Consider the following 14,446-nt stretch of genomic DNA (forward strand, 5'->3'; position numbering starts at 1 on the left):
ATATATATATGCGTACATTAAAAGAGAATAAGTTAAGCTTGTCATATGATAACTTATAACCTTTAGCCTAACCGGACTGGGACTTTCTGTATTGAAAGGGGTATAACATGGCGAAGGAAGAAACATTTTTAGTAACGAAATACAAGGTCATAAGATATGTAGTCATAATCGGTATGATCCATGAGATATTATTGACATACTTTTTTCAAGCTGATTATTTGTGACGTGTACGCACCTTTTAACGACGTCATCACACTTATCATTCATCTTCTCAATTTCTCTTACTGATTTCCGAAGAAAGTTTTGAAAGATCTCCATTAGCTCTGGCTCATCATTTCTTAACTTCTGCCAAAGGATGTACAGTTCATCTTGCCTGTTAAGAAATTTAAAGAAAAACGAAATAATAATTATTAAAAACACATTTAGGCCTAATTAACATGTTGACATTATGGGAGTAACATCAGTTATTGATATGATTTATAGTATAAATTTTCATTTTCAAACTGTTCAAGCTAGGAAGTACGTGGTATGCTTTCTTAGTTCCCGCTCCGTATCCACCACCATTAATTAAGCTCATTACTTTGTTGAGGAAAAAAAAATCACCAGATTTGGTAAGGGATCCAGAAACGAGGTACCTACAAAAGGGCGACATCAAAGATTGCAAAGATATGGGATGGAGTTTTACTGGACATGAGAGAGCACAGACATGTTTACATTGGAAGAAACGTAGACATAGGTCTAGTTGGCACGATTGCTGATAAAGCCAGAAATATGGCATAGATTTGGATCTTTTCAGATACATGAAGTCTGTAAAGACTGTCACGGAAAAGGACAGATGTACACGGAGAATTCTGGGGGTGACACTTCATAGACCCACTTATTTTATATCCATATATCTCCCCCGTGGAATGAGACTAAAACTGCAACATTCATTAGTTTTCGGTACATATGCATCTTGGCATCTGGAAAACTATATTCTTACTATACGTTAAAAAATAAAAAAAATTATTCAGTGTTGGTAGGTACCTCAGTACAAAACACAACTAATGTTCCTGCACTTCAATGCTTGAGCAAATAAGGTAAGATAATAAATATTGATTAGTTTGTTATAGGTTGCATCACACTCACAACATGCAAATTAAATTTGCTGTTTTTGGCTCTAATGCTAGACATCAGTTTGAACAATAGCAGATAGAAAAGCAATTAAAATAGTGCATTGTATTCTTTAAGTTTTGCTTGCAAAGTCAGTAGGCCTATGCTACACAGAGTGAGGCTACGCGCAACATCACGTGATGGAAAACAGTATGGTTACATTTTCAACAGGCATATACTGCATATATTATTTTGTCTAATCAAATTGATCTCTTGTCACAACTGCTTGTTAATGATTCTAAATCTAGGGTATTTTATCTTAATTGCGAAGCAAAAAATAATATGTTGTATAGAAGTACTCTCATTGACAGAATCAAGGGTAATATCGATAGAAATGTATCCTTTGTTTCTGTTACATTCAATAAGGTATACAAGAAACGTTTAAAGGCTGATATAAAGAGTCACAATTGCGTAAACCATGGAATCTGTGACAGTGTAAAGAATCGCTTATACAATAACGATATTCATACAATCATTAACTTAACAAGACCATTTTAAATTTCCGTACCTTTGGTTGTTGTATAATGGATGCGAATTTCTTCTGATTAATTTTGTATTATGAAGTTTTATTGTATTTTATATATTTTTACCTTCCCCAGCCTTGGGGTATTTGTTGAATAAATTTAATAAATTGAATTGAATTAAAATAATTATTATAAATCTATAGGCCTCGAATGCTTTTTTCTAATTGGTATGATTATGTTTGATATACTGCATGCATACAACAGCATGGACTATCTTTAATCTCTTAGTGAATTGTAAGCAATTCTTTAATATTTACATTCCGATTGACGCAGACTCATATTTATGACGAAGATATTTATGGTTCCATGAATATCTATAAAGCATATTATAGTCACTCACACGTAATTTCGCGTATAAAAATTCGTGATTCCGCATCACTTGCTGATATAATATTGGACACCATTGAAAAACATGAGCTTTATCTAAACAATACTATATATCAAATTTATTCAAATCATGTAACGTCGTGAATCATAATACAGTAGCCCATTTAACATTTAAAATATAAGCATAGAGTTTTCCCCCTAACATTTTCGACCATCCTTAGATGAAGAGAAACTGCCAAGTGACTGGAAAGATGCAAGGGTACACAAGAAGGGTGCTCGCATGCAATGCCGTAGCCAGCTATTTGGACAGTCCCAAACAATTTGCCTAATGGTTCCATAAAGAATGGGTCAACATTTTTTAAAATAGGGCCAAATTATGCAATTTTATGCATAAAATGGGTCCACTATTTGAAAAATGGGTCCAGATCTCTCATTTAGCCTAAAATGGATAAAATTTAAGAAAATGGGTCCAGCTTTTTCATATTTTTGGGAAAATTGGTTCACATCGTTTGAATTTACGCGTAAAGAGGTTCCACCCTGATATTGTCCCGCCCTGTTTGAAAATCCTGACTACGGCATTGCTCGCACAACACATAGTAACTACAGACCGATCCGTCTGACTTCAGTACCAAGCAAGATCCTGGAATCCATTATACGAGAAAAGTGATGAACCACCTAGCTGAAAACGAGCTACCTACTAAGTAACATGGATTTCTAAATCGTCGGTCGTGCCTAAGTAATCTACTGGAAACATTGGAACAAGTAAAAAAATACTAGGATAACGGTGATGATGTAGATACGGCCTATCTAGATTTCTTCTTTAAAGCCTTTGACTCAGTCTCCCACCAGAGTCTGTTAACTAAAATCAAAGCTTATGGAATAGGAGGACAAGCACTGGAATGGATAAAAGGCTTCTTGTTTGGGAGAAGACAAAAATTGTTAGTAGGAGGTGCAGAGTCAAACTAGTGCGAAGTTCTAAGCGGAGTTTTCCAGGGCTCAGTTCGCGGAACACTGCTGTTCCTTGTCTACATTAACGACCTTCCTGAAGCAGTCAGTTCAGATGTTAGTATGTTTGCAGATGAGGATTCCAAAATCAAGAATGTCAACAGAAACTCTGTGAATCAAAATCAAGTTGCCTTGCAAGAGAACTTGAAATAACTTGAAAAACTTCAATGCCGCAAAATGTACAACACACCATTTTGGTTCAAAGGTCAGAAATGGAATTTCTGGTCATTTTTTAGTAAACTCATTTATTAGACTAAATAGAAACATGAATGTTTCGAACAAATTGACACCAAAATTAACCCTCTACCACCAGTGGTTGCGGAGATATAAGGACAATATGGCTATGACCTTGAAGCATGTCAAAGGTCAGAAACGACATTTCCAGTCATTTTGTAGCAAAATGTTCTATTAGAGCAAATAGAAATATTCATGTTTCGAACAATTTGACACCAAATTCAACTCTATACACCTGTGGTTGCGGAGATACAAGGACCTTATAGCTTTGACCTTTGACCCTGACCTTTTCGACCTTTCGCCACATTTTGAAAAATATGTTACCAAGCCAAAAAGGATTCTTGGACTACCCTAAACTAATTTCTGAAGTCAAATACTCTGCACCTTAAAGTGTATACAAAACCTGGTCTGGCTCCTAGGGTAGACAACTCGTGGACCCAAACAGATATGGATGCAGGACGCTTTGCCTATAATATTACCCATCAAACCGTAAGTCTAAGTGTAAGTGAACGATAAATTATTTGAGTTTCGCGCGGTCCAAATTACAATTAATTATTACAGAAGCTAAATGTGCTTTCCTTGCGTCTAATAAAGGAAGATAAAAGAAATTTTAATAGTTGCGGCTATTTGCAAATGTCGACAGCTGTTAAGATGTTGTATCGGGTTTCCGTCGGTAACGGAAGTACAAAACACAATATTTAACATAAAATTTCTCATTAACATTCGGCAAGCAATTTACGTAAATAATATCCGCGCTCAGATTCAGAATAAATTATGAGTGCAAGCTTTCGTAGTGTTTCAGAACATTGTCGGTTGTACTAACAAATCTGAAGGCATTTATTTTAAGTCCTTTGCCAATCATCGTCTAATTGCCGCGTCGTTTCTAAATGTTATTAGATAGATATTGCTCGTCTATTCAAAATACATAGACTAAAACAAAAACAACGTGAACATATTTTACCAAGCAGTAACAAATTATTAAACATTATTTAAAAACATATGTTAAAAGAAACATCACAATGCATAGAGGTCGTTAACAAAATATCCAATCATAAAATATACTTAAGTATTTAATAATTACATAAATATGTTTTGACTTGTTAGTAAATTGAATGAATTCTATTAGGTATGAGCAAGAAAATCTAAATCGCTTAGTACCGGATTGGTAAATTACACCCAAGCATATGCAGAATGGAGCATGACAGGAATACATACATGTCGTTAACTGAATATCCAATTATGAAAATCACTTACAACCGTGGGTTTGTTAATACTATTGTGGTTGAACCTATCTAAATACACACTGATTTACAAATTTAAAAAAAAAATTCAATGAGAAAGAGGAAACAGACTTTGACAAAATTCACTAGTGATGTAGGCATTACTTTGAAAAGGAAATCTACAATTGTGTGATAAGCTCAAGTTAAGTTTTTTTGCGTTGGTATTATAACGATTCAGCAAAAATAAAATGCCAATTAGAGGTCCAATCCTCTTAATAATGATGCATCTGTATTTTGATCATCTGTAAAATAGCCTCAAGGTAGATTCGATATCATTTCTTATAAATCAGACTGCCGTTAAGCAGTACTGATTGAGAGGGCAAGTATAAACATAATACTGGGCATTAAATGGCTTTTAAGACTGACCTTATCGTCTATAGGCCTACGATGTTCTTTTATCAAATCAAATCGCTCTCAAAGTTTGCCCCAACATTGATTAGCATATTTTACGGAATTTCCACATTTTAGTATAGGTCTGTGAACGATCACGTAAGATTGTATAGCATTCTTTAATTATTCACATGGCTATACCTCCTGAGAATAAAGTAGTAGACTATTTGTTTCAGTGATTAATAATTCAAGTGTCATAATATAATCGAGTACAATATTCATACGTATGCTGCGTGGGGGTTCCGTGTCATTTGTGCAGACTTTTGTATAACCACGAAAGTCAGTGTTTAGTTTTGGATTACCTCGTATGTTGAAGTCAGAAGTTAACATGAGTATTGAGTTTCGACTTACCAATCGTTTTGAGCTGTATGCTGTTATATAGGCCTACGCTTTTTTATACCTATGGATGTGGCAATCAGAATTGAATTAAATATTTTCAATAGATTAAGGTAAATTCCGTCACATTCAAACTTAATATTCCCCAAAGCGACAATAAGACATAAATTCGAGCTTTAAAGATCCAATTCTACGTACAATTTAAATTCCCACATACAATATTAGCAATTCCATTATATCAACTACGTGTTTTACTTTACACGAGATTTAGCACAAAAAACTGACTTGCAATAAAACATAAATTGTGCATTGGAAACTTCGTCATACAACATCACACAGAATCTCAATTATGGACGGAATCCGAATATCATGTGCGGTGGACCTATAAAATATTACAGCAATAATTCTACAAATGTTTCTTAACACTTCCTGGTTTATGCTATTTTGAGTAAAAAGCGAAGATGTTTTACCAAAGTGCCGGTAATTAACTATCATTTACAATTTACGTTAATGTAGTTTGAACATCGTTGAGTTAAATTCTCGATCTTGATTCTATACTTAAGCAATAATTATCTTTGTGAACTTTGATTTTTTGGATATCGTAGCAATCACACATCGATTGCTAACTTTTAGCAATCGATGTAGCTGATGACCAACTTAGTAGCTGATGTACTACGTCTTGTGCGCGAACTTTGATGTAAGTACGTTTGTAAATGTGGCTACGTATTGTGTCCCAGCCAATCAAGATGGAATGCTCAGGGTGTTTACATTTACAACATTTCTAAAAGGATTAATATGGGGTTGCTCGCATTATGACGTCTAGTTGGTGGCAAACGCATTAGGCGTGCTTTCTATATCTAAAGACCATGTATATTGAAAATAATGATCACGAAGACGTTACGGATCATCACGGAGTTGGACATTTAAAATCAATTAATAATTCAAACAAGAAATGCGCAGAAGTATCTTATCTATGAGGGAGAGCACATTACTTTTCAAATCAAAAAGATGCTCGTGGAGTAGGCCTATATTTAAGATTTCAATTCAGATTCCTTCACCGAATTGTGTTTTTTTATCCATGATATATCTATAAGAAATTTTAAGAAAACCTATATCTTATTCATATTATATTGTGTCTTGAAATACGAGTTTAGCTTTATTGATGTTATATTCTTATAAGTAGGCCTATAACTTTTAGTATATGTGATTTCAGAGAATCGGACGGTCAACCATCATCATCATCATCATCATCACCACCATCATCATCATCATCATCATCATCATCATCATCATCACGGGCATCGTATTACAATTACGTGTTGCTCTTGCTCCTATTTTAAATTTTACAATGTGAGTTTTAAGCGCCTTTTATATCGTCCTGTGTTTTTATGTGAAAATGTACCGTTGGTGTTCCATATTGTCAAAGAATAAAATTGGACAATAACAATTATCTTATCTTATCATCATAATAACCATCATTATTATAATATTTATATATAATTGTAAACTATATTCTATACAGGTATACAATTATGTATATTTGACAATCATAAATAATATAAAAGACAAATAATGCAAAAGGGTATTAATGTGTTCTAAAAAAAAATACATATAAGACGATACGTCGGTAATTACATATCCTACTGTCGGACATCATTATTCAAATATGATAAAAATTCAATATTAAATATTCCTCTTGGGATTGCCACACGCTTTCGGTATAGGTCGACATAATGAAATTCACAATATAGCATAGTCTTGTCCTGCCGCAATGTGTAAAATTTTGCGAGCGGTTGTAAAATTAATCGTTTTAAGATGAATATTGAAATACTATTGCAAAGCCTCGCAAATGAACTTTCTTGACACCGCAGAGTTATTGCTGTAACTCAAAATTTAAAAAAAATGACAAAATGACTACAATATAATGGAATATTGTACAATAGATGTTTTTATCACCGATGTATCATTAGAAATCATCTCATTGTAATTAGTCTGATTCTTCTGAATTTCGTCTTAGAAAAGAGAAATAAGTAAGGAAATAATTTAAAAATGCTTTATCATTTAAACATTATCACTGACACTCAATATGAGATTGCTGTTGTCAATAGCGAATAATCTCATTGAGACAATTTATAGTTTTAAATTTCCGGATAATTAGTTATTGTTAACCCGAGATTTGGATTAGAGGAGTTCAAGCCAGTGAAATCAAATGAAAATCAGATTTAATACCATAGCATAGATTTAGCCAAAAAATCCAATTACTCTGTCCTTATCGATTGATTGATTGATTGAATAATTAATTGCTTGATTGAATGATTGATAGATTACTCTCTCACTCGCCCACTTTGTTGGTTGGTTGATTTATTGGTTGGTTGATTGGTTTGTTTGTTTGTTGGTCGGTCGGTCGGTTGGTTGACTTGTTTTTTAGTTAGGTGATTGGTTTGTTGGTCGGTCGGTCGTTTGGTTGGTTGGATGATTAAGTGGTTAAATGGTTGATTGGTTAGTTGGTTGACTTGTTTGTTAGTTTGGCTGATTGGTTTGTTGGCCAGTCGGTTGGTTGATTGGTTAGTTGGTTGGTTGGTTGACTTTTGTTAGTGGGTTGATTTGTTTGTTGGTCCGTTGGTTAGTTGGTTGAGTGGTTGGTTGACTTGCTTGTTTGATTGGTGTGTTGGTCAGTCGGTTGGTTGGTTGATGAATGATTTACATAAATGTTCATAACCGTTCGAGTGGAAGTATTTGAACAGAATATTATGAAAGCTAGAATTATAAAACCATACTGCCTGTATATGTACTGTATATTGTATAGATTGTCATTTTTCGAGTGGAAGTATTTGAACAGAATATTATGAAAGCTAGAATTATAAAACCATACTAGCCTGTATATGTACTGTATATTGTATAGATTGTCATTTTTTTCATATCTGGAATATAAAAGTATTTTATACAGTAATTGACATGTTTTTATTAAAATCTGAAAAAATATATAATTAAAACATTGAATTCCATATTTAAAAAGATATGAACATTCAATGACGCACAGATTGAAACAAGTCGGTTTTTACTGATTTATTTCCATTAAAATTAATCGACAAATGCAAAGAATCTATGAAGAGATATTAGGTATATTTAAGTGTGTGGTTTTTGTCAACATTTTTTTTCATTCCAATTCCAAAAGCAAATAACTTAATAATAATATACGTCTGTTAATTGCCGAAGGCATAATTCTTCATCCAATTTAATTGAAAGGAATAACTTAAATATACTAAGTCATAAGTTGAAATAAAGAATATTGTTCAAGTTTATTTTTGCTCAAACCCTATCTTAAAAATGTATAAATGACGTAAATGATACACCGTCAGCAGTTCATGGTTCAATCATACATAAATATGAGTTGAACCAACAATTTATAGGTTACAATAATTAGATGACAATGGAAAATGAAAGACAGACGTCGCATTTGTAAACAAAGATAGCACAATGTCGCAAGGTGTCTTATCAGACGTCATAAACCCAAATCCCTTTCACTATGAAAAGAATTCTTTTTGAATACGATTGATTTACTATATATACTCTATACTAATTTAACATGGAGCAGGTGCAATTTCAAGAGATATATTTAAACAAAGGAGTTTCTGAATCTGCTCTTGTTATTGTTACGGTGCACTGAAAAAATATTGCTTGACAATTATAGATTCCAGTTTGTATCAAATAAATTCACCACAACTGCTAACGTGCATATTGAAGGGGGATTTGGGATTTGGTTAAAATGTTTTGCTTACTTTGGCTGTCCTTAAAATAAATTGAAAGATGTCTCGATGGACATTGTAAGCTATGACGTCTTGACAATCAGCGTAAAGACGAATCATACCTTTATGGAAATTTAATATAAAAAATTGGCATAATATGCACAAAACCTGAGATAGCATTGCTAAGTATTATGAGGTAATATAGTAACTGGACCACATATTTTACACTCGATTATATTGGTATTCTTCTTCTATAACGTTAATTGTGATTTTACGTGTATATTCAAATAATAGTCATTGATTTTTACGTTTTAATCTTTAACTTTTTTTCTTTTGAATTCTTTTGAATTTTTTTCGAATGTTTTACTTTTCTATTTTTATGCTCAATTATTAAACTTGCTTGTTGTTTGTCAGTGCTGTCAAAGCTGCCAAAGTTCCATATCCCAGTCGGTTTGTCTGCATAAAGCAAGAGGCACGGGTTCATTCCTGTTGATCCGAATAATCGTTTGTGATGATGATGCCTGGTGATATGATAATAACAATAAGCGATGAATGTTGCTGAGGATGATGATGATGAAGATGATAAAGAAGAAGAAGAAGATAATGATTATGATGGTGATGATGATGATTATTATTGTTATGATTATGATGGTGTATTAAAGTATGATGACGAAACGCATGATACAGGGTTGATTTGTTGTAATGGTATGATGCTGATGATGACACAGAGGTTGAGGATAAAATACAACAAAGACGCTCTATTTATAAACAAAAATAAAGAACACTATAATTGATTATGTTTTACTTACCCTGCCAACAAAGCTGTTCCACCTATTTCAGAAAGTAATCCTTCCCACTGCATATGTGACGAAAGCGCTTCCTCTAAATCTTCCGTACTTGGTGAATGTTCAAACACTCCATAATCGACCGACGCAGCCCGACTCGATCCCATTTTTAAGTAAAGTTTCTCCCTCAATTATTTTGTGTGATTATTCCGCTACTTGTGTTTCACTGTAAGTCAAAAGAGAATATGAATATGAGATGGTGCCTGTGTGTCTCATTCGAAACCGAGCATATGGCGCGTAGCAATCGTTCTCTGTGTAACATACACCGCTAGCAAAATTATGAATGACTGAACGAATGGACGAAACGCAAGCTACACAGTGATTCTGATTGAATAAAAAAAAGTATTTATATATTTATAGAGGGCGCTACTTATATATTGTACCAGAATTATGAAAACTATGACAAACAGTTACGTCATCTATTTTTGGAATATAATTTTAAAGATACTTAGTATTTTGAGATTCGGACTTTCTGTCTGTCAAAATTATGTAACTGTCAAATAATTGAATAGTAAAATAAAAGATGTTAAAAAAGTTCGAAAGCCATCGCTAATGCCAAATGGGCAATGGCAAGATGTCTGTAGTGATCTAATCTTGGACTAATTTTTATCGATTCGGTAGGCTTTCCGAACCGATTAGAAAACCGAATATTTAAGTGTTAAGAATAAGGACCCAGTGCTTCGGAAGATTTGAATACAGACGGGAAAGGGATATGTAGCATTGTTCCCTGATGATCCGTGTACTGTGAAAAACTACAACATGTCTTACGTAATTAAATGATAATTACGGTAATCCATTTTGAAGTATCTTTTAACAAGTCTTAAGAATAAAATTTATAAAAATAATCAACATTATAACAGTAAAAGAGAAATCAAACAAATCACGATTAGAATTATATCTGTTATAATGAAATCATATCATAGCAACCTTAGGCCTTTAATTAATTTCGAATTACTATTCTATCAATGTTTCCGGTGATTCGTTACCCACGCAAATACGCAATATATGATTATGAATATAAATGCATTTATTTACAATTCTATAAACCACGTTTTAGAGATATAAACGCTTTAAAATAGGCCTAGTTTTTGTTTGATTTGAATACAATACAGTAATGCTTTTTCAGTATAAGCACAGAAAGTTAGAAAGAATCTCATTATCATCCCCATGGAGAACATATGCATATCTATTTACATACCATGTTTAGCGACATGATACCAAATCCATGATTTTAACGAATGACGTCACAAGAGACAATTTCGAACGATTTACGTTGCATATGCTCTCGAACAGCATGTGAGACTGTAGCAGTTTAGATGTTATAAATAAGCTATCCTTACTTGACGTCACTCAATTCATTGATCTCCATATGCAATTAAGATAAATGTTTACAATAATCACTCTATTAATTTTATTTAAAAAAAAGAGGTACACTTTGTCATGTTTATTACCGCATTAACATTTTAATTAGCTTTCGGAAATTTCTCGACATATTACAATAGAGATATTAAGGATTTACAATTTATTTTTAGAGTAACATAAAGATGCAGTGAAAAATATAAGCAGAATTTTAACTCTCATGATTGTATTCTGTGACAGGTACAGGTGTTAAAACGATGTAAAACTTCGATTAAATACTTTAATGTCAAGAGCACATTCATGTAGCAGAAAATAAAATATAACCACTTGTAATCCTGGATGAACAGCGACAGTAATGTTGATAAAATAGTTTGACCGCGGTCAGAAAATAATTGGCAAACATACGTTTCGAACCCTAGATTATTGTTTTTAGTCAAAGGAATCGTATATACCTCTGGTACATGCTTCCACAAACAAATAAATAAACATATCACCGTTAATGAATAATGAAAACTGAAAATAAAGAAAATTAATTAAAACATTGAAGTTCTCAATTACAAGAATAAAGAACGATAGGTTAACAACTTTCAAAAATTTGAAAGGAATTTCCTTTTCACATATTCACTGACAGTTTCAATGGTAATAATTGAATCAATAGGGAGTTTTTGCAAGCTTATGAAAACGAGAACGAACACGGCTACGTCATCAATTTCTTAGACAACCCTTCTCCATATCCGTCACAATGTAGGCGAATCATGCTTTCAGCATGAATCAATGATGTTATTCAGCTCATTCAGCATTGTCAAAAAATTTTTTTAGGCACAAAGACGATAACGATATTAGTATTCGTTATCGTTATCGTTTCGTAAGGTTGCGAAATCTCCCTATTGTCATTTAAGAACTAATTAAATCCGGGCGCACTCCGTCATGTCAATGAATTCATGTTCGGTACAAGCGCTTGGCGACTGCCGAAGGCGGACATGAGCGGATTGTCATTGATATTACAGGTATTTTAAGGCAACATTTTGATTCCAACTATTTCAACCATATCACAAACAACCACAGGCCCATGCCTAAGAAATTCGAGATAAAAAAAATACTGAAAGCCGTTTGAATAAAAAAAATAATGAACACGAGTGTAATTGAAATGGGAAGCAGATAAATTTGACAGAATTCTTCAATTCATTCAATGTTGTGTACTGTTTAAACTGTAGGTGTATTGATGCGATTGATTCTTTCTTAATCCTTAGACAGTAGGCCTATGGCCATTGGTTAAAATGTACAAATGCATCAAATGTATTACGGTCTTCTTTAAGCTACTGTAAATAAGTTGAACAAATAGAATTATTTTGACTCTAATCTGACGGCAGCTAATATTCAAGTACGGTTCCCCCTTCCCACTCCCTCCCGCCACCACTTAGGCCTACAGGCGTCGATTTAAGTACCGTACTAGTCCTTATTCTTCACATTCATGGATAGGTTGCAAATTATTAAATGTTTACAAAAGCTTTAAATTGAAATTTAAAGTTTCTGATCAGTCTCATTAGGTAGTTTTCGCCGCACGACGTTAACCTTAACTTTAACGTTAGTAACCAAAATGCAGCGCGATAGCTAGCTCCGCCCCTTTTGTAAACAAATCGAAATACGCATGCGCAAACCTTTTATTAACGTACGTCGAGCACGTAAAATCCAGAAATTAACGTACTCCGCAACACAAGATGAATAAATTATGACGTAATCCGTTACCGTTAATGTTAACGTCGTGGGGCGAAAACTGCCTATTACATATTTTGAAGACGTTTCCACGTAGTTTTGTTAGCAGTAAGTTCACAAGGTACTGGATGTCACTAAAGTTCCGTAATTTTTAGGCACTTTTTTAAAGATCTTTGCGAAGTACTTCAAGGAGTTAATTAGTGAAGTTTCAAGCTCTGTTTTAGTAAAAGCATGGACCTATTATTATTAATAGGTCCATGGTAGAAGTTGATAACAAAATTCATTTTTAATGACCAATTCAATCAACTGATTTTTAAGTATTTTCTAGATACTTAGGCCTACACATGATATATCTTTATAATAATATGTTTGTGTAAATATTTATTGTTCTTCGAAAATGACAAAAAAAAAAACATAAAAATTATTTTGAAATTAATTGCTCATTTTTGCATTAACATACAAATTATAAACTTGAGCATGAAAATTATTGAATAAAAAAAATGAGTACCCTGATTTTTAAACTGGATAATTATAATAAAAATAATAAAACACGTCCAGTGACTGGAAGTGTTTGTACCACGTTTCGCTGTAAAATGATGTGTAAACAATTTTTAAATACACAAATTTCTATGTTCAAGTTGATAATTTTTATGTTACTTCAAAATGGGCAAGTTAATGTCTAAAATGATTTTTATGATTCTTTGGGTATTTTTCTTGGCATAGGCCTAATACATCTGAAAAAAAATCAGACCTCTGTCCCGAGATGACAATGGACCGTTCCGTTATAAGCCCGCCCCTTGGATATTGTTGCTAAGGTCAGACGAAACTTATATAAACGCGCGTGTTTCTGGCCCTGTCCTAATTGGTCAGTTGCTACGTTTGATTAACATTTCAGAAACGCCATTATGCTGTCGAGAAGGCCGGAACTCACCATCGCGTGATTATATTTTGTATTATTGCATGTTACAATTCCACTTTTCAATTACTGTTACCGCTAATTAAGGGATTGCATCCCTAAAGCTAGTCGCGATAACTCATTTTTACTTCCGTCCAGTTGGTTTAACGGATATATTCAATTCATTATTAATGTCGATGTTCGTGAATGTCAGTGAAATAAATTGAAGTTATCACTTTAAAATTTTATACCATTTTGAATGAATTAAAATGTCATCATATATGTGGCATACATTTTAACAGAAATTAAATGAATAAGAAGTCGAGTTGAACATTTTGATGATAGCGATAATTTCCAAAAGGTGTTCTATCACGTATGCTGCAGGTTAGAATCCCGCCAGAGACACTTTTTCATACAACTGAAAATAGAACTTTTCTTTGAAGGGCTATGCTTGATATGATTATGACATCATAATAATGTTATAATTATTAGTATTTGAGCACTGTTATTATTTATACAAAGAAAATTAAAATTAAAAGGCAGCACTCTGAGACTAACTTATTATTTATCTATCTTGTTTATGTGTGTACGGTACCGTACTAGACAGCAAACCTAAGTTAGATGCGGTACCGTATATAAT

General features: G+C 33.2%; 1 protein-coding gene across 1 annotated transcript in view; it reads right to left on the bottom strand.

The window, feature by feature from the left end:
• LOC117118166 overlaps nt 1-14,446 on the bottom strand; it is a 30,626-nt gene that overhangs the window by 15,433 nt on the left and 747 nt on the right. Inside the window, exons 2-3 of the mRNA XM_033262680.1 lie at nt 9,804-10,005; nt 236-373 (exon numbers count right to left, since the gene is read on the bottom strand). Coding sequence (XP_033118571.1) covers nt 236-373; nt 9,804-9,946 — 281 coding nt within the window. The 5' untranslated portion in view covers nt 9,947-10,005. The remainder of the gene's footprint in view (nt 1-235; nt 374-9,803; nt 10,006-14,446) is intronic.

Source organism: Anneissia japonica, unplaced genomic scaffold (genome assembly GCF_011630105.1).
Source record: "Anneissia japonica isolate Jap-2015-1 unplaced genomic scaffold, ASM1163010v1 scaffold11779_len1430905_cov172, whole genome shotgun sequence".
Lineage (NCBI taxonomy): Eukaryota > Metazoa > Echinodermata > Crinoidea > Comatulida > Comatulidae > Anneissia > Anneissia japonica.